This window comes from Prionailurus bengalensis, chromosome D1 (assembly GCF_016509475.1).
Source record: "Prionailurus bengalensis isolate Pbe53 chromosome D1, Fcat_Pben_1.1_paternal_pri, whole genome shotgun sequence".
In the NCBI taxonomy this organism is placed as follows: Eukaryota; Metazoa; Chordata; class Mammalia; order Carnivora; family Felidae; genus Prionailurus; species Prionailurus bengalensis.
In genome coordinates, this window is record NC_057346.1 from 111,131,975 (window position 1) to 111,155,818 (window position 23,844).

Consider the following 23,844-nt stretch of genomic DNA (forward strand, 5'->3'; position numbering starts at 1 on the left):
TCAGGCACAAAAAGCAGTTAAAGTGTCCCAAGATCACATAGCTAATGACGTGCAGTCACAGGATTTCAACTCCGGGAGGCTCCAGACCTCAGGCACTTGACCGCTACCCTAGGCTGTCTCGAGATAATGAGTCTGAAGCATTGTTCAAGTCTAATTAAATTATTTTGTGGATTAAAGGTCTTTTTCTGGACTGGTCTAAGATTTAACCAATGTTCAAACCACTTTTTACGTAGAACATGAAGGATTTTTTTTACTGCCCCTCCCAAAAGGGGGGGCAAAACCTCAGCAGCATCAGGAACAGGTTTCCTGCCGTTCCTTATGGCGAGGACCCCGACGATGGGAGAGAAACAGCTGGGGCAGCACAGGACTCCAGGCTCCTGCTCTCGCCTGACAGAGGGGGACACTTCCCACCACTTGGGAAGAAGGGAAGCGGGACCTCTGGGGCGTTCAGAGTCCCTCTGCAGGCTGGCCAGCGGCTGGGTGACTTCAGCGGGAGCATCGGTGCTACTGGACAGCCCTCCCCCCACCCGCAAGAGCGGCACAAAGTGGCAAGAACGAGGGCCGAGGGCCGGCTGCCCCGGGCTCAGACAGTTCAGTTTCTGGACTTGCAGTGTGGACGTACTTCTGTTTACTCTCTCTCCCCCAGATGGCTGTGGAGACTGAATGAGTCGGGGTTAGCAAAGTGCCCAGCTCAGTACAAGATGAGAAAAATGAGCTCGGGGCGCATGGGCGGCTCAGTGAGTTAAAAGGCCAGCTCTTGGTTTCGCCTTGGGTCATGATCTTACAGTTTGTGAGTTCGAGCCCCACCCTGAGCTCTGAGCTCTGAGCTCTGAGCTGATGGTGGACAGCCCACCTGGGTTTCTCTCTCCCACTCTCTCTCTGCCCCTCTCCCTCTCGTGGTCGTGCTCTCTCTCTCAAAATAAACAAACTTAAAAAAGAAAAATGGGTTCAACAAGTCCAGGTCGGCTCCCCTGGGTGACCCATGCAAGTCTGCACTGCCTGGGAACAGCAGCTTTCCTGCAGGACTAGCAAGACAAGCGTGTGACGTCACCTCCACGAGCTCCTGGGTGCAGAAATCACTCCAATGAGTAGTGTGAGCTAGCAGTCTGGCTAAGTCAGATTTGGGGGATTTCTACGAGGACTCCAGAATCTTGATGGGTCACGAGAGGAGCTTCCTTATTCAGAGACAGAATTTAGGAATCTTGAAGAGTACGTGCATCAAAACGTAGAAATTCCTGTGGTGAGGACAGCATGATGTACAGAGATGCTGAATCCCTGAGCTGTACAGCTGAAGCTAATGTAACCTTGTGTGTCAACTATGTTCAAATAAAAAAAAAAATCCCGGGCCACCTGGGTGGCTCAGTAGGCCAAGCATCTGACCCTCGATGTTGGCTCAGGTCACTGTCTAGTGGTTTGAGATCGAGCCCCGTGTTGGGCTCTGCCCTGTCAGTGCAGAGCCTGCTTGGGTTTCTCTCTCCCCCTCTCTCTGCCCCTCCCTCACATGCGTGCACTCTCTCTCAAAAATAAACTTAAAAAAAAAAAAAAAAAAAAAAATCCAGAAGCCACAGCTTGGTAAGACACAGGACAACTTCAGCGTTTTCGCATGATTATCAGAAGTGAATGTCACTTGCCATTTTTTGGGCAACCCCACTCTGGCACTGTGGGTGTCTGTGTGCACACGCATGGATATGCACGTGTACACACGTGTACGGTATCTCCCGTCCTCTCTTTAGGCACGCTGGTACTCCGATCTACTCAGAGGCAGCAGCTGGTGATAAGAAAACTCTACAGGCTCAGGTGCCACGGCCCCCAAAGAGCTCTGTATCCCCCGACTGCTTATGCGCATTTTATCGGACCAAAGCTACAGAACATAAGAGACTACCCCCCCCCCCATGTCTAAAGGAGAAGGAGGCAATGTTAGTTGGGGCGGTTACAAGAACACACAAGCCGGACGTTCCACTTGACGCATACCTTTCGCAGGTGTAACACTCGCAGAACTCGTTATTTTCTCCGAAGAACCCGTCTCCGTAATAACAAGAAATCTCTTCTCCGGGTTCAATGTCTCTCAGAGCCTTCACACACGCCGTATCTCGACCAGTTGACACAAACTGAAATACAATGAACTCATTAAGAAACTTCGTACCTGCAGCGGAAACAAAATACTTGCAGTAAAAAAAAGTGTATGCTTACCTTACAGTTAGGTCTGCAATCTGAAAAATGTCCAAAAGATAAAGTCAATTAACTGTAGATAAGATCTGAAACACGAACAATTACAGAAATCTGAAATAAGCTTTCCACATCATTTCACAACTTTTGATAGAAGTCTAGGTCTCAGGTTAAGCGACAGGATTGTTTGTTTAATACGCTGGTGGGGAAAAATAAGGAAGTCCCATTTCCAGCCTCCTCTACAGGGAGACGAGGTTCCACGCAGTCTGACAAGGTCATTGCTGCGTCTTAGCAGTACTGCCCGCCACTCGCACGGCCACCCGAGGAGCGCAGCTTACCGTGGTTTATAAAGGCGGCGGGACCAAGCCAGAGCTGGGCACAGTTTTTCCTTGTGGAATACATGACACTGAAGTCGTTTTCTCCGTGTCTAAGCAGCATGTTCTCCTCAATTTCTGAAAGTTCGGCAATACAACCCACCAGTAATTCTATTTTGTCATTTCGTTTCCTATTTAAAATATGTCATGTTAAAAATTACTAGTAATTATAAATAACAAGGCTTCTTTTAATAAAATAAGCCTGTCCAATAAATACCGGGAATCCAGAAGCCCTAGCTGTGTGCATCTTGGCTGACCCCCTGGGACCTTCACTGGGCTACGCTCTCATCCTCCCTGGAAGGCCGACGGCCTCGGGCCACAGCCGCCCTACAGCTGCCTTAGCCCTACGAGAAGAGACCGGGAGGTGCTCCAGGCCAGAAGCCGTGCTACCTCGTCTCCGAGTCCCCTACGGTCCCTAGTACAGCGTGTTGCAGGCAGGGAGGATTCAAATATCTGCTACACCAAATGCAACTTGCTGAGAGTGGACGGAGGAGACAGAGACAAGCAGTAGTGGTAAAGGTCACGGGGACCCGGAATGAGGACACCACCCTCTAGAACAGCGCTATCCAAGAAAAACGGAACGGAAGCCAAACGTGGGGTCTGCAGCGTTCTAGTAACGACAATCAGAAAGTAAAGAAAAAACAAGTGAAATTACTTTTAGTAATGTCTTTGAACCCGAGAGGCCCCCGCTACTATTTCAGCAGGTGATCAGTAGAAGAAACATTAACGGGAAACACATTTTACCATAAAACTTGGCGCGTAAATCACATTTACGGTACTTCTCAGTACAGACTAGCCACCGTTCAAGGGCCCAAGAGGCACAAGTGGCTGGTGGCTGCTGTGCTGGACGGTGCGGCTCTAGACTACAAGACCAGAAAGCTACACGTCCACCGAAAGCACCGGGAGCTGGGGGAGTGGGTCAGCGGACTCAATATACACTACGATGTGCGCTCGCGCACGTGCACCTGTCCAAACTGATGGTGCTCGCGCACGCACACGCGCACCCACCCGAGAGGCCTGGGTATACTGCTCTTCGCCCATTCCATTTTCGGGTACCTGATCGTAACGTTTTTGTTATAAAAAATACGTGAGGACAGCTTATAAGAAGGGCAACACGTTCCTTCTTCTGGGAGGTGAGGTAGGAACGGGCGTTAGAGGAAAAAAGCGATCACACATTCTCTCATGAATGGCTTTTACCCTTCCTGGCTGGCCTCAACTTTACTACCCTTACTCAAGTTGGCACATGCATGGACACGTGTACACTTAAGCAGGCAATTCGGCGGGACATTTCCACCTGTGAAGTTCCTAGGATCGTTAAGACTTCACACCCAACCTTTCTCTAGGCCAGCAGGACACGGAGGGCCTAGAGCAGGCCTTCCGGGACACGGAAGCCAGGTTCTCCAGCCCCGGCACCTGGACTCCTTCGGCGGCCTCACCACCGAGCAGCATTCCGACTCGGTCAAAGTGCGCGGGCTGAGAGACGGGATCTGGTTCAACTCAGATTTCTAATTCCACTGTCCTGACCCAGGTCACTGGGCCAAGGCTCTGGCTTCACTCCTTCCCACAACTTTGTTAGCACTTCAACGGTAACTTAAGAGAGAACTTTAACTGACAGTATATTACGGGTTTATACTAGTGTAATAGTTACCACTCTTTTGTTGCAACTATTTTGGCTCCATTTTGTTCTGATGAGTATCTATTACAGGGCAGTATTTCAAATCCACTGTCAGTTGCAAACATTCGCAAGTAAATAAATACCTAAAACAGAAGAAAATAATGGTATTTGTATTAAATTGTTTATCCCGTTAGACTTATTCAGAATCCAAAAGCAAATCATCACCGAAACGTGAAACATTTAGGATCGTTAAGTAACAAACTCTGTGATTTTACAACTTCACGTATCTGAGCACCTGACGGCTTGGCCATGTTCCTCTGAAAGTTCATGGAGAATTTCACTTCCAGATGACCAAGTTGTCTCTCTGGAGAGTTATACAAATGATCTGATGTGTTATTAGATCTTCGCATTGATCAGCTTTATGAAAAACTGACTTAAAAGTTTCAGCGTTCACTAAAACTTAAGTTTTAGTTTACTCTGCTCTTACCCACACAGATAAATAGTAGTAATCTTATCAATAAACCTACATGTTCCTTGAATAATTTCTCCTGCATTTTGTTCTTGTTGAGAAAATAGTGCCGTGCCCATTCGCCCGAAGTCAAACATTTGAAGGCTTTCTCCAAGTGTTCATCTTTCTTAAAACGTTCAATGACTTCCTTTAGTTCTTCTTGCCTTCCCTTAATAGGCCGAAATCTGAACGAAATCAAAACATTCGCTTTAGTTACCCGCCATCCCTGGGCCACTGTAGAGAAATCGTGAGGCAAGAAATAACCTGAAAACAGCCAGACCTAATAAAAGAGAATAACCAGCGATCCTGACAAATCATTACTGCACAAGTAACAGCGATCACCAGGAGACAGAACTTCTCTTTCTTCCAACTGTATTTTGATTTTTTTTTTTTTTTCTTTCACTGTTACCTCGTTAACTGAGAAATGACCAGATGACTCCAACGAAGCTGTCTGGCTCAGGCTCACACTAGCCCTGTAAATCTGGACGGTACAAAAAGATCTACAACAGAGCTGGTCTGGCTGAGAGTCAGAACGACAAGAGCTTTTCCAGAGCGTGCACGATCGAGCCAGAAGAGTGCAAGGCAATGAGCTTCGGGAGGATGAAGCAAACAAATTCATGCCATAAACAGAACATTCTCCATGTGCGCAGTTAGAAGCCCCCCGAATCGAGTACCCCAAGAGGTCCGATATACACCCTGATGCCTAATATCCACGTCAAATTCATCTTTGAGAGGTGCACTTCAGAAAACAAAAAGGGCAAAAGCCACAACTCTAATGGTGGCGTCGCTGAACTGGTGATGTCGAAGCTGAAAGGCTTCCATAACAAAACCAGCCATAATGCCTTCGGAATGCTGTACCGCTAGCAAGAGTCACACACGATGCGCTCGTGGTCCAAGAAAGGCTTACACTGGTAAAGCCCTTTTTCTAAAGTTGTGTTCCCAGTAAAACATGTTCTATGACAAAGGTACTTGGACCTTAATTTCAAAATGTCTTCTCACGTCAATTGCCTTTGGCTTAATAAAGTTTTTTGTCGTTGTTGTTTTTAAATCTGCCAACAACAAAAGGAGTAGACTGCTATTCAGATAAGGCGTTAAGAAAAAACTATTAGTGGCTGAGAAGAAAATATATTTGAACTACACCTTACTCCAACATTTACAAACTGCACATCTCATAAACTTGAGAACTCTAAAATTGCAGGAAGATCTGGCCCAAACTCCAGCACAGGAAGCAGAAGAAGTCCTTTTCTAGGTGAGCTATCACAAACGTATTCGTAACATTTCAGTGAAATTTCAAGCCACAGTCTCTCACCAAGGATTCCTTACTAGGTGCTGCGTGCGCAGGTGCTGTGGTGAAAAACAGGAGAGAGAAGACCTGACCGCTGTTCTGGAATGGAGACTCCAGTGGGACTAGAAGACACATGTATGCATCCAACAGTTAAGCAAGGCGTCGCTATGCTAATGTGAGTTAGCAGGGTACAAACGACACGCTACAGCACTTTAGAGTACAGAAACTCTCGCCGAAGTGTAAGATCTGTTTGTGAAGGGGTTTTGGAGTTGACAACGAGGAATGCTGTGAGTTCAGCCTTCTGAAGGAAAAGCAGAATACTACCACAGGCAGGAGAGAATCCAAAGAAGGACGGCAAAGTGAGAGGGAGCCTACACAGAGGATCGTAAGGAGGCTGGGTTCAAAGAGATGAACGAGGGAGTCAGCTGGCCGGCACCAGTGAGGGAAAGTACTAGAACAAAGAAGAGGGAAGACGTGAGATCCCGAATGGGTAAAATACTGTTTACTGGACAGGGCCCCTAGAGGACTTCCGGAGCTAGGAAAGCAGGCTGACGCCTTGGAGAACGAACTACCCACGGGCTCCTGTTTCAGTAAAGCTTCTCACAGCTGGTAAGCAGGACTATCAGGAAGACTTCGAACCCATCCCGGAGACAGCAAGTGGACAACTGGACAAATGGACAATGAAATGGACAAATGGGCAATGCCCAGTATTACTTCCCATTTCGACCAATGAGCACACCAGCCCGCCCTCACGGGCAGACGAGTGCAAGTCCTTCGAACAACTCTGAAGGTCTTTAACCAGGCTGTCGGAGAACCACCACTAAAATGATCTGAAAATCACCCGCAGAACTGTGGGAGCACCCATACTCCCACGCAGGTCGACTACTCTACGAGGTACCTGTGGCCGCAAGCGGTCTTCTCCGGACTGGGTTCCCCAGAAAACCTAAGTCCGTCTGGCTGCAGCCCTGCACTAGGGGGTCACGTGCGCACGCAGGACAGACCAGACGAGCAAGCAGCTGCCGGCTGAGGCACACCCCTGCGGGCAACACAGAACGCGACACGGCGGGAAGCAGAAGAGCAGCAGCTCACTCAGAGTACCACGAGCAGTCCAGGGTGTCGAGCGGCCAGGCTACGAGACCCCGGAAGGGCCCAGCCATCTCCGGGTTTCCCGTGGAACTGACCAACGGGGACACTCTGTTCTCAAATAATCACATGGCTCGATGCATTCGAGAGCAAACCGAAGTCAGGGCTAAATTCACCTAAAGCTCCTAAGCACCTGTCAGAAAAACAGGTTACGGACCTGAACGGACACTGGCTCCTCCTGACAGGCTTTCTGCGTGCCCTCGGCTTCCTGAGGCATGTCCCTCCCTATCTGAAACTGCCTGCCAGCTAGCCTTAGTTTTGTTCATGATGCCAAACCATTTATATGCTGAAACCAACACAGAGCAACCGACTCTTGACTGCCTAATGGTCTGCCTTCTAGGTTTCCTGCGCTGACTTTCGCTTCTGCTCTCCTGCCTTCTGTTGCCTCCAACACACACAAAACCCCCCAAACCGTCCCTCGTGCCACTCACCAGCAAGAACCTCCGGTTCACTTAAAATGCAATTTACTGTCAAACTTTCTGTCTCGGTTGGCGTGTCTCTGTCTAGAAGGCGTGAAATGACACTGAGGCAAAGGAGGAGGAGATGGTTCTGGGCGCAGACAGGAAGGGGACGAGACAGTCGTTTTTGAGAGTCCTACAGAAGTACATCCAGATCACCCGGCCGACAGTTCAAGTCAATCCCATCATGACAGACACCGCAGGAAGATAAAAATTACTTAGTCACATAAGACTCTTGCAACTAATAGGGCCAGAGCAAAAGGCACTCAAGACCCTTGAAAGCAATGACCCGGGTCCGTATCACGGAGTAGGAAGATTCCCTCGGTCCCCTCCTGAACCACGGTCATTCTAGACCTCCCATACGAACTGTACAAAGCTATCCTCACTCACACCACGGTTCTCAAAGCTAAAGGGGAATTTAGGTTCTCTAAAGCAACCCTCTGGTTCCATAAATGAGAAAAACCAGGTCCAGTGAGGGCCGTTAACAGAGGGACTACCGTTACCCAGTCCTACTCGCTCACGAGAGCTCCGGGGGCCCCCCGGTGGCGTTTCACGATCAGAATAGGATTTGACTTCGTTCGCCACAGAGCACAGCACGGAGCCCAGCCGGAGAGACAGTGAAAGGGCCGGACACAAATATATACTTTTGAATTTAGTATCTGGGGGATGGGGGACGGGGGGCGGGGGACGGCAAATGGCACGGCAGGGGAGGCAAGAGACAGGTGTTTGGCATTTCCCAATCAGTCCGTCCTTCCTCCCCCTCTTCATACAAACTTGACAACTTTAAATAAACCAAACATTTATTTCTCTCCTCCTGCACCTCTGGATCAATGGCCAGTACATGAAATACAAAAATATGTCATCCAAATCATTTTTATCACAAAGGGCAGAAAGAAACATGAATTCACACGCCCACACACCTGTTCCCCACTCTTTCCAGAGACTGACTTCCCAGGTTCTCTTGCTATTTGGTTTTTCTGTTTCCAAACCCAAGCGACCAGGGAAGGAAAAGGTGCAGGTGTGTGTGAGCTGTGCTACTGTGCCCTTCCATGAGCAAGTACAACCAAGAGCTGACTGGAGGGAGGGGAAGAGGAGGGGGACAGAAAAAAGGGAGCAAGGGAAGGAGAGAGGAAGAGAGAGAAAACGCTCAAACATTTAAGATATAAAATAGGAAGACCGCGAGGCAACATCGTGAACACATTTCCCCCTCTCAGAAAGTTTGACTGCACACGGACAGTTGGCAGGTGCCGAGGAATCATGCTAGAACCACGGCTCTTCGCTCCTTCTTGACCTGAGAGTCAACCACCACCAGAGACACCCCCGGCTGAGTCCTACAGGCAGTGCTCAGCTAATCCCAGGGAGTGACTCCTGATCTTTTGATGAATGCTTTCTCTTACAAAATTACCCTCTTATGGAGTACAAGTGGTTCTTTAAATACAGCTGTTACTAAGACCAAACCATTCGAAAAGGTTTGCAAAACGTTCTAAAAGTCATGTTTATGCTGACACCTCCAATTACGTAACATAAGAGAACATCACAAAGGCCGAAACAGGTTAGTTGGTATCTTATTATTGTTTGTAATGCACTCTACCTACCTCACAGGGTTGTTGTGAGGAAAACTGTCAGATTTTGAAAAATGCCTTGAGCTCCTCGAAGGAAAGGCACTATATAAATGCAAAAACAAACAACAACAATAAAAAACTATTTGAATAATTTGTACTTGTCATTTCTAAACAGACTTACAATAGCAGTTGTTGCGGAAGTCCTTAAAACGCTGTGACACTCGAGAAGACTGTGACACGACGGGCAGACTCAGTATAATAACAAAAGCCGAGAGGTTGACATTCTTTCCTTCCCACACGACATCATTTGCCCCTGGAGCATATTAAGTTAGAAGGTCTAGAAGTTTCGTTACGCTTTCTAGTCAAGCACTTGACTTTACAGTGATACTTAGGGCGACTGATTTCTAGTTCGCATCCAACAGTGGACACGAAACACAATATGTAAACGACCAAATTAAAATTAAGACAGTTACAGCACTGGAAGGATGGGTGCAGGCTGAAGTACAGCTTGGACCAAATAATCGAGAAAAGTCCCAAAAGTCCCACGAGGACTCTTCCCATCTGTCACGTTCTCTCCTGCTCAGCCCAACGTCCAGTGAGTGTCCCCAACGCCTCAGGAGACTGAAATCTCTGGGTCACGCAGCCTAAAACAAGGGGCCGTGACAGAAAGCATCCCCCCTGCTGTACAACAGCACTTGTACAAGATCTCCGCTTGGTTTTTAAAAAAATCAGAGGCATGACTAACAACTCTCTTCTCTGGTTACAGGGAAGAATTTAATTTTCATAATTGACAAGAGTCACTTAAATCTAAGTACTTCCCAGTAAACTGAAATTTCTATTTTGTTTATACCATTTCCAGATATTCCGGCTGCAACTCTGACTCACTTGTGCATAAACGGAGGGACATGTCAAGATTTAAACAATAAGCATTCGGAATAGAGCCAGCTAAGGAAATTCTTAAATCGTTAAATATCTACTGTATCCGAACACTGTTTCTGAAGGCACACTGAAAGAAGCAGAGGGAGGGAAGAAGGCATAAAACAGAGAAACTTAAAAAATGACAATCAAATTACAGATGTACCAACAGGGCAACGAAAAGATCCCTCCCACAAGGGATACACAGACAGCTGGGACGGTGAGAATCCAAGCTGTCGTATCTTCCGGTCCCATCTTTCACACCTCACAGAAAGAGAAGTCCATACGCTAACAATTTATAAGGAATATTTACGATTACTCTAATACGGCACTACAGAGTTTCCTTATTTTCTATAAAATGGTATCTTTGAGAATGACATTAAGTCAACATTCTGACAAATTCTTGCTCAAAAGATGAAGAACAGAAAAGTCTTATTTTCAAGTAAGTGACTAAGATTAAATGAAAACGTGTGCCTTTCACTCAGATTAACAAGCTTCATTAATGAAACTTCTGCATTCTTCCCAAATGTCAGCTTACAAAAGAATCTGTTAAAATACCTTTGAAAAGAACGCTTCTGGTGCAAGGTGCAAGGTGCCCGGGGACACAGCAACGTGCCGGCTCGGCCACACAGGGCCAAGGCGCCAGTGCTGCTGTCGGCTGACCTGCTCTAACCAGGGCGCACCAGACTCTCTCTACACCAACGGCTACTCCAGAAACTCTAGGAGTAGAATTAAATGTTGTAGCGGAAAACACGAATAAATGTTTTCTTCTGGATGTTTAACGTGGCTTAACCAGTTTTATATAATTTATATATACATAAATTTTTTAACATTTATTTTTCAGAGAGAGAGAGAGAGAGAGAGAGAGAGAGAGAATGGGAGAGAGCGAATGAGCGAGCAGGGGAGGGGCAGAGAGAGAGGGAGACACAGAATCCAAAGCAGGCTCCAGGCTCTGAGCTGTCAGCACAGAGCCCGATCCAGGGCTCGAAGCCATGAACTGTGAGATCATGACCTGAGCTGAAGTCGGGCACTCACCAACTGAGCCACCCAGGTGCCCCTAAATATATAAATAGATTAAAAAAAATTTTTTTTTAACGTTTATTCAGTTTTGAGAGACAGAGCACAAGCGGAGGTGGGGCAGAGAGAGAGGGAGACACAGAATCCAAAGCAGGCTCCGGGCTCTGAGCTGTCAACACAGAGCCTGATGTGGGGCTTGAACTCAACAAACTGCTCAAAATTCATGAAACCTGAGATCATGACCTGAGCCGAAGCTGGACGCTTAACCAACTTAGCCACCCAGGCGCCCCTCCTCTTTTAAAAGTGTATTTATTTATTTGTTTTGGGGTGGGGGGAGGGGCAGAGAGAGAGTCCACCAGAGAGAAACTGGGAGATACGATCCCAAGCGGGCTCTGTGTTGAAAGAGCCCGATGCGGGGATCAAACTCACAAAGCGTGAGATCGTGACCTGAGCCAAAATCAAGAGTTGGGCAATTAATCGACTGGGCCACCCAGGCACCCCTAACCACTTTTAATTTTAGATCCTGTATTTTAATTCAGGGATGCTCAGATACAGTAATGTCTTGGGTTTTAATAATATTTGTGGGGTAAACGCTAAATTTTACATTTTAGGACTCCACGTTTTTAAATGAGCCTAGGAAACTACTGATAAGGAAGTTTATGTATCTTGAGAGAGAGACAAAGCACTAGCCGGGGAGGGGCAAACAGAGAGGGAGAGAGGGAGAACCCCAAGCAGGCTTTGCACCGTTAGCACAGAGCCTGAGGCGGGCTTAAACTCACAAACTGCAAGATCACGGCCTGAGCCGAAATCAAGAGTCGGACCCTTAACTGACCGAGCCCCACCTGGCGCCCCCTGATAAGGCCCTTTTATGTACTCATTACATCACAACAAAGCTCAGGAGGCCAGATGGCCTAGGACCTCGCTATTCCGAGTACAGTCAGGAGCTTGTCAGAAATGGAGCATCTCAGGCCCCAGCCCACAGCTACTGAATCAGAACCTGCATCTTAACAAGACTCCCCGAGTGACTCATATGTAAAACTAATTATGGGAAACAGTTGTCAGGACTTTTATTAAAAAATAGGAGTAACTTCCTATTGTAGAAGCCAGTAACAGGTAAACTGCTCATCTTCTGGAGCAAAGAACGGCGGGAGGACGGGGAATTGACTACAGGGAGTTCCTCCCTAAACCAATGACCCTTCTGTTATTCTGATGCAGTCTTTCCATGATGGTTTATGTGCTTCCACAGTTCAGTGTACAGGGCACAGTGAACGTGACCTACCTAGCTCTTTTTTCTCTTCCTTGATGACTCCAGGTCATAATTATGGGCCTTTGCAGTAATAGCCTGACCCTCTCTAAGACTGTTATGTGAAAGCGATTCATATTTCTTAACTATTACCAGGACCTTCTAGGAGAAGCAGCAGTGGCCTCACTGGGGAAAAGAAGGGAAATGGACTGAAAATAACGCAAACCAGGGGAGCCCGGCTGGCTCAGTCGGAAGAACGTGCGACTCTTGATCTTGGGGTTGTGAGTATGAGCCCCACGTTGGGTATAGAGATTACTAAAAAAAAACCCAGACTTTAAAAACATTCCTTGAGAAAATAATTTAAGAAAAAAATAACGCAAACCAGATTTTATTTGGCTATTAGGGCATCCAGTACTGCCGATTTCCCAGCCAACAGCTATCCACCTGTCTACTTACAAAATTTAGGCATCTGCCCCTCTGAGGTCAGGGAGCTATTTAAATACGTTCTCAAGTCCACTCCAACTTGTCACTTCATTTTAGCAAGGAAAGATCTATGGTAACAGGAATCGTGAAAATACCAAAGGCTCATTTTTATCCAAATTACTTCTTTCTGGATTTAGAAAGTAACTGATAAACGAACCACACAGTCTTTTGTTTTCATCTTAGCACGGACAGAATTAAAAGGGGGAAAATGGCACAAGAGTTTCCTCTAATCACCTTCATTCACCAATTCCTCCCTCCCCAACTCCTGGCGACTGGTCACCTGGCGATCAAGTTGCTCTGGGGTTGTCACTGGCCCTGGAGCTACAAAACACCACTGCAAGTACCGGGAAGGTAGGAGGGATCAGTGGCCTAGAACTGGCTCTATACATTCTCGACCTCACCAGACTTGAAAGCCCTCTGGCACTCATGTTAAGAGGGAAAGTTGTAAAGTTCCGAGTTAGTGTTTGGTGGCAATCATGAAAGTACCTAAGGGCCATTTTCAGGGGAGAGATGCTTAAGAAAACATGAATTACCAAATTTAAAAAAAATTTTTTTTTAGACAGAGAGAGACAGAGACAACGTGAGCAGGGGAAGGGCAGGCAGAGAGTGAGCGAGCGAGCGAGCGAGAGAGACAGACAGAATCTGAAGTAGGCTCCAGGCTCCGAGCTATCAGCACAGAGCCCGGCGCGGGGCTCGAACTCACGAACCGTGAGATCATGACCTGAGCTGAAGTCGGATGCTTAACCAACTGAGCCCCCCAGGTGCCCCATGATTTAAAAAATTTAAAGGAGAACAGACTTCAAAAGCAGTGTTAACAGTATTTTATACAGATGGCATGTGATCCTCGATAAAGCACCCCCGTGTCTATTTTCTGATCTGCAGACTGGACAGACAGATGCAGGTCTTTACCATTCTCTTCACTCCAATGACGAGGTGAATCTCAAAGATTAAACATGACGGCAATACGTTCCCTATATACGGTTGCAATTAGTTAGAAGAAAACTCTCTAATAAAATCATGAAAAACCCCCTGATGTAACCTACTTTATGTAGAAAAAAAATTATTGTATTTTCAAGGCTTCACAGGATGCTTCTAAGATTTTTCTTTCAGCTAATTATCACAACATTTAAAATAGACTAGGAGATGCTCCCCCAGCTTTATATTTTCATAGGAACAGCCTGAGATAAAATAAGAACACAGAATTAAAACTGACAAGACTCCTGGAAGCTTCTGTTGCTTTTCTTGCCTCAAACACAAAATCTTCTACAGCAAAGACCTTTCCTTTGATGTCATCTTAAATTCTGACTAAAAGTAAAACTAGCATCTATTCTCTGAAACTCAACATCATCGTCCGCTCCACTTCAGGATACAGACTTACAATTACCTGGTGTTCATTTTGTGTGTTTGAAAACCTAGATAGGGGTCAAGAACCAGACTGGTCGCCAGGTCATCGTTCTCACAGAGCTCCTTGGCAGACATTCCAGAAGACGGCACATATCGACTCTGGCCTTCGAACCCCGAATTACCATTACCTGTGAGAAGAAAGAGAAAGGAAAGTAACTCAAAGGGAAAACTACTTAAATCTACCTTTAAAACCTTTAGCTTCGTTGCCCTCTCAAGTCAGCCGTTAAGAACGGAGTACGTTTTGCACAGACAGAAAGCCAAACACAGCGAATCACCAAGAGCGTTTCGCTTAGCAGATAATATTACCAGGGTTCCCAAGAACAGGGTCTGGGTAGTCGTGAGAATCTTGGGCTCAAATAAATGCCTTCCCCGTCCCATCGAGGAAGACGAAAAATGGGATGAGTGGACGCTCACCACCGTGGCAAAAGACAGCATCAAGCGCCGCTGCGGACAGGGCCGGGGGACACAGGAGACAAGAACACAAGAAACTCTGCAGGAAGTGCCAGGACGGACATCAAGTACGAAGAGGGGGCCCCCGAGGGGTGAACTCCGCCATCCTCCTCTTGGGCAGGTGACCCTCACTCCCCACCTGGTAGCTGAGGCCACAGGAGGAGAGACTTGCCTGTGACGACAGAGTCAGGAAGCAGAAGCGGGGAAAGGAGGAGAGAGAGAATGACAGGCCTATTTCTAACCTGTCTAAAACAGATTTTGAATGAATGGATAAAAATAGAGAAATGCCGGAAATACATAACCGAAGTGATGAGGTTTAATGGTGGTGTTTATAAAGAGAGCAAAGGAAAGCCAAACTTAAATGGGTGAAGTTTCATCCGTGCTGATTTAAGCCTGACATGCGTGTCACAGACAATCTTTTCAGGAATGTAATTATGCCAACAGTATAACTTGAAGCCTCTCAAAATTAAGATGTGGAAGAATGAAAGACAGTGCAAGGTGTAACTTTCTTTTCTACACGCTTTCAAAAAGCAAATGAAACACAACATGTTAAGGCCCTATCAAAAGGTAGGTAGGCATATGTTTTGTAATCAAGTTATTCATTTGCATGTAGGTATGTAAAAGCTATCAAAGTCGTTATGTTTTTTCTTTATTGAAATGTAATTCACATACCATACAATTCATCCATTTAAAGCGCACAGTTCAGGGGTGCCTGGGTGGCTCAGTCGGTTAAAGCGTCCAACTTCAGCTCAGGTCATGATCTCACGGTTCCTAGGTTTGAGCCCCACATTGGGCTCTGACAGCTCAGAGCCTGGAGCCTGCTTCTGATTCTATGTGTCCCTCTCTCTCTGCCCCTCCCCCACTCACGCTCTATCTCTGTCTCTCAAAAATAATTTTTTTTTTTTTTTAACTAGGCTTCATGCTCAGCGTAGAGCCCAATGCAGGGCTTGAACTCAGTACTCTGAGATCAATACCTGAGCTGAGATCAAGAGTGAGAGATGCTTAACTAACTGAGCCATCCAGGTGCCCCATCTGTCCTTTTAGTTTGACACATTCTAACAGCTGTGAAGTGGTACCTTGTGGTTTTGACTTGCATTTCCCGGATGACTAATGATTTCAAGCATCTTTTCATGTACTGGCCATTTGTGTGTCTGGAGAAATGTCTGTCTCTTCAGATTCCCTTGCTCATTTTAAATTGGAGTTTGTGGGGCGCCTGGGTGGCTCAGTCAGTCAAGAATCCAACTTCAGCTCAGGTCATGATCTCGCGATTTGTGAGTTCAAGCCCCACATCAGGCTTTACACTGGCAGCGTGGAGCCTGCTTGAGATTCTGTCTCCCTCTCTCTGCCCCTTCCCTGTGCACACACTCTCTCTCCCTCTCATAAAGGAAGGAAGCAAGGAAGGAAGGGAAAGAAAGAAAGAGGGAGGCAGGGAGAAAGAGAAAGAAATTGGAGTGTCTTTTACTGCTGACTTGTAACAGTTCTTTATATATTCTAGATACTAGTCCTTTATCGGATGGATATGTGATTTTTAAATGTTTTTCCCCCTCCTGTGAGTGTCTCTTCATGTTCTTGATGTTAATCCCTTAAAGCACAAAAGTTTGTTAACACTGATGAATTTCAATTTACCTTTTTTCTTTTGTTCCTTGTGCTTTTAGTGTCCTATCTAAGAAACCTCTGCCTGATCCAAAGTCATGAAGATGTATGCTTTTGTTTTCTTCCAGGGATTTTATAATTAAGGTCCTTTGATCCATTTTAATTTTTCACACATACCGTGAGGTAGGGTCCAACTTCATTCTTTTGCATGTGGATATCCAGTTTTCCCAGCACCATTTATTAAAAGACTATTCTTTCCCCACTTAATTTTCTTTGCATGCTTGTCAAAAATCAATCAACTACAAACATGAAGGCTTATTTCCAGACTCTTGATTCTATTCCATGGATAGGTGTCTAGCCAAATACAACACTGCAGCTTGGTAGTAAGTTTTGAAACTGAGAAGTGTGAGTGTGCCATCTTTGTTCCTTCTCAACACTGTTTTCGCTGCTCTGGGTTCCCTGAATTTCCACAAGAATTTTAGGATCCGTTTGTCAATTTCTGCAAAGAAGCCAATTGAGATTTTGATAGGGACTGCGTTCACTCCCTGTAGATCCCTACAGATCCCTGTAGATCTGTAGATCATTTGGGGAGTACTGCCATCATAACAATATTAAGTCTTCTAATCAATGAACATGGGATGTCTTTCCATTTATTTAGGTCTTCTTTAATTTCTTTCAATAATGTCTTACAGTTTTCAAACTGTAAGTTTTATAGTTTGCGTGTTGATCTACACTGCTGAGCTCATTTATAAGCTCTAATGTTTTTTGTTTGTTTTTAATGTTTTTATTTTTGAGACAGAGAGAGAGAGAGAGAGAGAGAGAGAGAGAGAGAGAGCGCGCGCGCATGAGAAGGGGAGGGGCAGAGAGAGACGGAGACACAGAATCCAAAGCAGGCTCCAGGCTCTGAGCCGTCAGCACAGAGCGCGACACAGGGCTCAAACTCACAGACGGTGAGATCATGACCTGAGCTGAAGTCGGACGCCTAACTGACTGAGCCACCCAGGCGCCCCAAGCTCTAATGTTTTTTAGTGGATTCCTCAATCACGTCGTCTGCAAAGAGAGATGGTTTTTACCTCTTTTCCAACCTGAATGCCTTTTAGTTCATTTTCTTGCCTCAACGCTGTGGTTAGAACCTCTAGCGCAACAGTGAACAGAAGCGGTGAGAAAAGATCCTCGTCTTGTTCCTGATCTCAGGGGAAAAGCATTTACTGGTCTTTCAATAGTAAGTAGGACATGAGCTGTGGGTTTCTGTAGATGTCCTTTATCAGGTTGAAGAATTTCCTTCCGTTCCTACTCTGTTGAGTGCTTTTACCCTGAAAGGGTGCTGAATTCTGTCAAATGCTTTTTCTGCATCTACTGGAATGATCATATGGGTTTTGTCCATCATGCTACTGAAGTGGGAGCATTAATTTTCAGGTATAAAGCCAACTTTGCATTCCTGGGATAAATCCCACCTGCTTATGCAACAGAATCATTCTCACTTGTTGCTGGATTTGGTTTGTTAGTATCTTGTTGAGGATTTTGTGTCCACACTTTAATAGAGATATTGTACTTTTTAGGGTATTTTTTCTTGTGAGGTCTTTGGTGTTGGTAGCAGAGTTAATACTGGTCTTATTGCATGAGGAAGTGCTCCCTTGCCTTCTACTTTTTGGAACAGTCTGTAAAGAACTGGTGTTGATTCCTCTTTAGATGTCTGCCGGTATTCACCAACAAAGCCATCCAGGCCTGAGACTTTCTTCGTAGTGTGTTTTAAAAATTACTGATTCAACCTCTTTACATGCTACGGGTTTATTTGGATTTTTGTGTTTCTTCTTGAATCCATTTTGGTAGTTCGTGACTTTCTAGGAATTTATTCATTTAAGTTACCGAGTTTGTTGGCATCCAAGTGTTCAGAGTGGTCCATTATAACCTTTTTTATTTCTGTGATGCAGCAGTAATGTCCCCTCTCTCATTCTTGACTCTGCTCTTTTTCTTGATTAGTCTTGGATAGAGGTTTGCCGATTTTGTCGATCTTTTCAAGGAGTCAACTATTGTGATTCTCTCAAATTTCCATTATTCACTTCTAATTTTACTCCACTGTGGTCAGAGAACGTACGATGTATGGCTCCAAACCTTTCAGGTCTGTTGAGACTTGTTGCGTGGCCTAGCCTATGGCCTATCCTGAAGAATGTTCCACATGCACCTGAGAAGAAGGTGCGTTGTTGGTGGGTGGAGTGTTCTACAGACGTTTGTCAGGAAGCACTGGTTTAGGGTAGTGTCTAAGTCTTTCCCTGTTCATCCTCTGCCTCACTATTCTATTCATTATTCAAAGTGGGGAACTGACGTCTCCAAATCACTGAATTGTCTGTTTCTCCCTTCAATGCTGTCAGCATCTGCTTCGTGTATTTTGTGGCTCTTTCACGTGAAATCACTGAGGTTTACCTAAGATGGAACATTGCTTTGTTTTGCTTCATCACTGGCTCTCTTTTTGTATCATTCTTGTCCAATGACACTCAATACGATGCTGTCCGTCTTCAACTCTCTGGGTTTTTCCAGCCTGTCCTCTAAATCTGTCTACACACGGCAAAGCGTAGCCCATCTAACGATCGTTTTTCTAAATGATCACGTACCTCCAACAACTGTAAGACCTTTTTGCTCTGGGATGCCCAAAAAGGCGGCCAACGGCAATATGGAAAAATTAAAAACCGACCAAAAAAAGTCGCCTAATTTACCGCCAGGAACCAATACCCCTGCTATAGTCGTTACGTTTCTCAATTCCTTTCGGTTCCCGTCACGTACTACAGGGTGGGCGGGTGTCCACGAATAGGAGAAATCTATCCAGTCCTGGGCTCTCTCCCTCCTACCCCAAGCAGGGATTTCCGCCTCGTGTACTACAGACACAGTGACCTGCTCTGACATGGAGAGGCTAAGGGCAGCCTGGGCCCTGTAAACTGCATAAACCTCTAACAGGGATGAGGGTAATCAGTCAGGACTGGTGCAATCTACCTGAAACCGTTCCAAATGCCAGGCAGAGCCAACCCTACTCAGAGCGGGCCAATTCCAACGCAAACGAAGGATGTTCCGGAGGGGCTAAATTAACCTCAGGAAAAACAAGAACGGAAAAAGCCGTCCTCCCTCACCGCGGCCGTGCGCCACTGGGTATCTTCACCTAAGGCAGCTGCCTACCTAAGGCTCACACGCATCCCGGGGCACTGTCCTGCTCTTAAAAGAACTATTTCTTGAACTCTCCACAAGCAGCCCCACCCTCACCAAGGAGGAGCAAGGTGAGAAGTCACGCGTCATCAACAGTGCTCTGATGTCGGGATACACCACCGTCCGCCCTACAGAAACGGAAGGAACGGCGACAATTTGTGACGCTGCCCTAAGTTCCGTTTCCCCTGTAAATGAGAGTTGAATTTATTATTCACACGTCTCAGTTTTCAAAGAGATACATACTTATACTTACATCACACATAAAAATACAGTTTGAACTTCAAAGAAATTCAGCAGCAGCACTTTAATACAGTTTATAGAGCAGGTCAGCCATTCAGACATCCACGCTACAAAATAGAACTTAAAGTTATGGATACAAAAGCATAATCAAAGCGATCTCATTAAGCACCAAACTAGAGGCGTACACCTCAGAGGAGATAAAGACTGTCAAAACTCTGAAAGGGTGAAAAAGAAAGAAAGAAAGAAAAACCTGCACCGTTAGCTGGGAGCACATGAAAACTTGTTTTGAAAACAGCAGAGACAGAATACACGTTACAAGCTGCGAAGAATCACCGCCCCGCGCGACAACGGAAATGACAGTTGCATCGTGTACATACATCTGCTCGACCTCCTCTCAACCGCGTGTCTGCCGGCCTTCGCGGCCTCCTTCCCCGCGGGCTGCAATTTGGCCGGGCTCTGCGGATGGTCATTAGACAACTTGCCTCCACTCCTCCTGCCATTCACCACCATGTTCTTGGATTCTCCCAACCACTTCATGCCCACAGACCGCCTGACCCAGGTGCATTGAGTCGTTCTCTTCAGATAGCTTAGAGAATAATTCCAACGTTCTCTCCTAACAAAACAAAACATGAAAAACAGAACCGGGAGGTAAGTACGTAAGAGACCATACTGCCCGGACCCTTGAGAAAGATACGAAGTATTGAAAGGAATTCTGTCTCGGGCTGCCGGGGCCACCGAGGGGCCACCGAGGAGCAGCAGCCCAGGCTCTGCGTTTGGCGGGGGGGGGGGGGGGGGGGGGGGGGGGGGCGCTCAGCAAGGGCCACCAGGAGGGAAGGACAGGAGCAAGCCAAGGCCCGGCCGTGGCCCCCTCACCAAGCACACCCCGAGTTCGTGCAGGACGCCACCCGAGGTGCGCCATGCGCTGCCCGACGCCTCCGAGGACAAGCGCACCACCAGTTCATCGAGAAAAGGGAGGGGACGCACATCCGTGCCAAAAGGACGAGAGAGGTGCTGAGCGACGTCCTGGCAGCCGTGAGGAGAGTGGCAGCCAAGGACTGAACTCCTCCCCTCTGTACGTAATAAATAATAAAGACTTTTTTGGAGGAAAAAAAAAAAGGTAATTTAGTAACTAATGTTTCCACTCTTTAAAGACCACTCGGCTCCCCAAGCCATCCGGTGTCATCTGTGCTGTCACTCAGCACGCCCAGACTCTGGAGAGGAATTCACTCGTCTTGCTCATTGCTTGTGCTGCAAACAGCCACCGACAAAGAGTTAAGTGCTCGTAAGTGTCTATCTCTCGCTTGCCAGTAAGAATAATTTTGCACCTTGTTATGCGGACGTTTAGGTACAGTTTAATAATCTGCTCAAATTACACGTTTTGGTAGGGGCGTCTGAGTGGCTCAGTCAGTTAAGCATCGGGCTCTTGATTTTGGCTCAGGTCACAATCGCACGGTTCCTGAGTTCAAGCCCGGCGTTGGGCCCTGTGCTGGCAGTACAGAACTCACTCAGGATTCTCTCTCTCTCTCCCCCTCTCTCTGCCCCTCCCCTGCTTGTGCACTCTCTCTCTCTCTCTCCCAAATAAGCAAACAGGGGCGCCTGGGTGGCTCAGTCAGTTGAGTGTCCGACTTTGGCTCAGGTCATGATCTCACAGTCTGTGAGCTCGAGCCCCGTGTCGGGCTCTGGGCTGACAGCTCGGAGCCTGGAGTCTGCTTCAGATTCTGTGTCTCCCTCTCTCTCTGCCCCTTCCCTGCTCATGCTCTCTCTCTGTCTCAAAAATAAATAAAAACATTAAAAAAAATTTTTTTTAAACAAAATAAGCCAATGAATATTAAAAAAAATTACATGTTTTGGGAACAGTGTATTAACTGTGTGAGAAAATCCCAAGGATGTTCTCTTCTGTTACGAGGAGAGCTTAAGAAAAGGGGTCTAAGTCAAGCTTTGTCCACAACAGCTCTGCCTTTCTGTTGTCAGTTTGAAGTCAATGCTCAAGGTACTTCAGGGACTGATATTCAAATATCAAAGTCTTGCCCATCATGAAATGTCTGCCTTTACAATAGCAACAAAAATTGAGTAACTGTAATATCTGCCAATATAGAGATATCCCTCACCATCTGAATTTTAATTAGCTGAATTTGGGAAGTGAATGATTTGGCTAGTGAGGGATGCTCATAATCTGTAAGGCCCTTTGGAAATAAGAGTGTAACAGATCACAGAAAGGGATGTCCGTGGCATCACCTCATTATGGAATTATGCTCTAATATAAATCAGACTAAAAAGGCTCCAGGGTAAGAAAGTGCAAAAACACAAAAGTTCAGAGCTATCTGAACTTTTCCTTCCATCTGCACGTGGAACCGACGCCAGAGAGGTTGACGCTCGTGCCCAGAGCCACACAATCAGGCTGGGGGCAGGATCCCCAGGAGAACCCGGCACTGCCACCCGAGGGTCTCTCGCTAGACCACCCCGAGGCCGACTTCCCTTATTTTTTTACGAACGCACAGAGCAACACAAATGATAAACTATTCTGAGGTACTTCCAGAAATGTATACTTGGTCACGCCTTTAACAATACCCAACAAAAATACGAAACACTGAGTTTTTACCTGATCTCAGGTCTCCTCCACGGTCACAGGACTTGTGTGTGAATTCACAGTGGTAAAGTGTGTGTGCGAGCCACACGCCTACGTACAAAGGTAAAGAATGTCTGATCCGTACTAAGGATGCTGTTTACAAACGTTCTCTACTATGTGTTCTTCTCCTGGCTCTTTCACTTAAATTCAATTAGCACTCAACTTTCATTTGCCTAGCCTTTCATTTTTCTTGTCCGCCTCACGAAACCCAGAAAACGCTGCACGAACAACAGAAAAGGCAGGTACGGGGCGCCTGGGTGGCTCAGCTGGTGAAGCGTCCGACTTCAGCCCAGGTCACGATCTCACCGTTCGTGGGTTCGAGCTCCGTGTCGGGCTCTGTGCCGACAGCTCGGAGCCTGGAGCCTGCTACGGATTCTGGGTCTCCCTCTCTCTGCCCCTCCCCCCACCCGCACTGTCTCGGTCTCAAAAATAAACATGAAAAAATTAAAAAGAAAAAAAGGAAAGGCAGGTAAAACTACAGACACAGTGGTTATAAGCTGGAGATTTTTCAATTATTACGTTTTATCAGACTGAACACGAGACCTACTGACGACCAAATGTCCTGTATGTGTACTCAGAAGAAGAGGCAGAGGAATTAGGAGCAGTATGCTTCTGACGCAGAAAGACAAAGAAAGCTTGGAAAAAAGGCAAGGCCCACGACACTCTTCCTTCGCCCGTGCCTGTAACAGTCTGACCCGTCTCTTCGTCTGGCTAACCTCTTCACGCTCCAGGGTCTTCCTTGACCCTCACCGCCAAATTCAGGTGGACATCCCTACTACAAAACTTAGGTGAAAACCCTTATGTCACTACACTGCAATGGTCTGCCTGCCTCCTTAACTGCCCGAGTTCCTGAGGCCAAGAACTCATTTTCCTGTTCTCCAGCACAGCACAAACTGGATCCGAGGCCCTCGAGTGACGAAAGAATCAATAAATGAAGGTGTGGCCTATGCCTAACAGGAACGATCTCGGAAGCTCATCTCGAGAATGCCCTCACGGAACACACAACTCGTGGAGAATGGCTGGAGAATGTGTTTTTAGGACTCAGGACTCCTGATATCCCTCGATGATGAGACATAAAATAGAACTACACATGGAACAGAAAAGAGCAACGTGGCTTCGGAGAGATTTAAGGGACAAAAGGAACAGTAAGTAATCTCTCCACTTAAGTCCCAACTGAGATTCTCACTCAGATAAAAAGCAGAAAACCTGGGGTGAAATCCAGCAACCTGCTTTTAATAAGCCCTCCAGGTGACTGTGACTCAACTCGGTGTGAAAGCTATTGTTCTCAGTCACTTCCTCATCCACTAGCTCATCTGATAGAGCAGAGAACACAGGCCAAAATTTTAATCTGAGGACATCAGACCTATCGACCAATTTTTTCCCCTGAGAATTAAGAAAAGTTCGCCAAGAAGTCATTTTAGCAGCACACTTCAGCCCAGTGCGTGGAACACAGAAATTACACGTAATTTCAATGAAATGAGGGTGAGGATTAATGATCCATCCAAACTGAAGCAAATTCATAACCTCAAGCCTCATTTTTTACAAGTTTTGTTTCGTTTTGTTGTAGAGA

At 46.4% G+C, this 23,844-nt stretch overlaps 1 protein-coding gene across 7 annotated transcripts in view; it reads right to left on the minus strand.

Moving 5' to 3' along the window:
- KMT5B (lysine methyltransferase 5B) overlaps nucleotides 1–23,844 on the minus strand; it is a 57,966-nt gene that overhangs the window by 16,053 nt on the left and 18,069 nt on the right. For 4 of the 7 annotated variants that reach the window (XM_043581869.1, XM_043581871.1, XM_043581875.1 and 1 more), the window contains exons 2-9: nucleotides 20,026–20,261; nucleotides 14,154–14,301; nucleotides 9,145–9,213; nucleotides 4,683–4,848; nucleotides 4,189–4,298; nucleotides 2,505–2,671; nucleotides 2,191–2,210; nucleotides 1,972–2,108 (exon numbers count right to left, since the gene is read on the minus strand). In XM_043581869.1, coding sequence (XP_043437804.1) covers nucleotides 1,972–2,108; nucleotides 2,191–2,210; nucleotides 2,505–2,671; nucleotides 4,189–4,298; nucleotides 4,683–4,848; nucleotides 9,145–9,213; nucleotides 14,154–14,301; nucleotides 20,026–20,185 — 977 coding nt within the window. In that variant the 5' untranslated portion in view covers nucleotides 20,186–20,261. Of the gene's footprint in view, nucleotides 1–1,971; nucleotides 2,109–2,190; nucleotides 2,211–2,504; nucleotides 2,672–4,188; nucleotides 4,299–4,682; nucleotides 4,849–9,144; nucleotides 9,214–14,153; nucleotides 14,302–20,025; nucleotides 20,262–23,844 lie in introns of those variants that run through there. The other 3 variants (XM_043581872.1, XM_043581873.1, XM_043581874.1) reach the window with 2 other exon arrangements.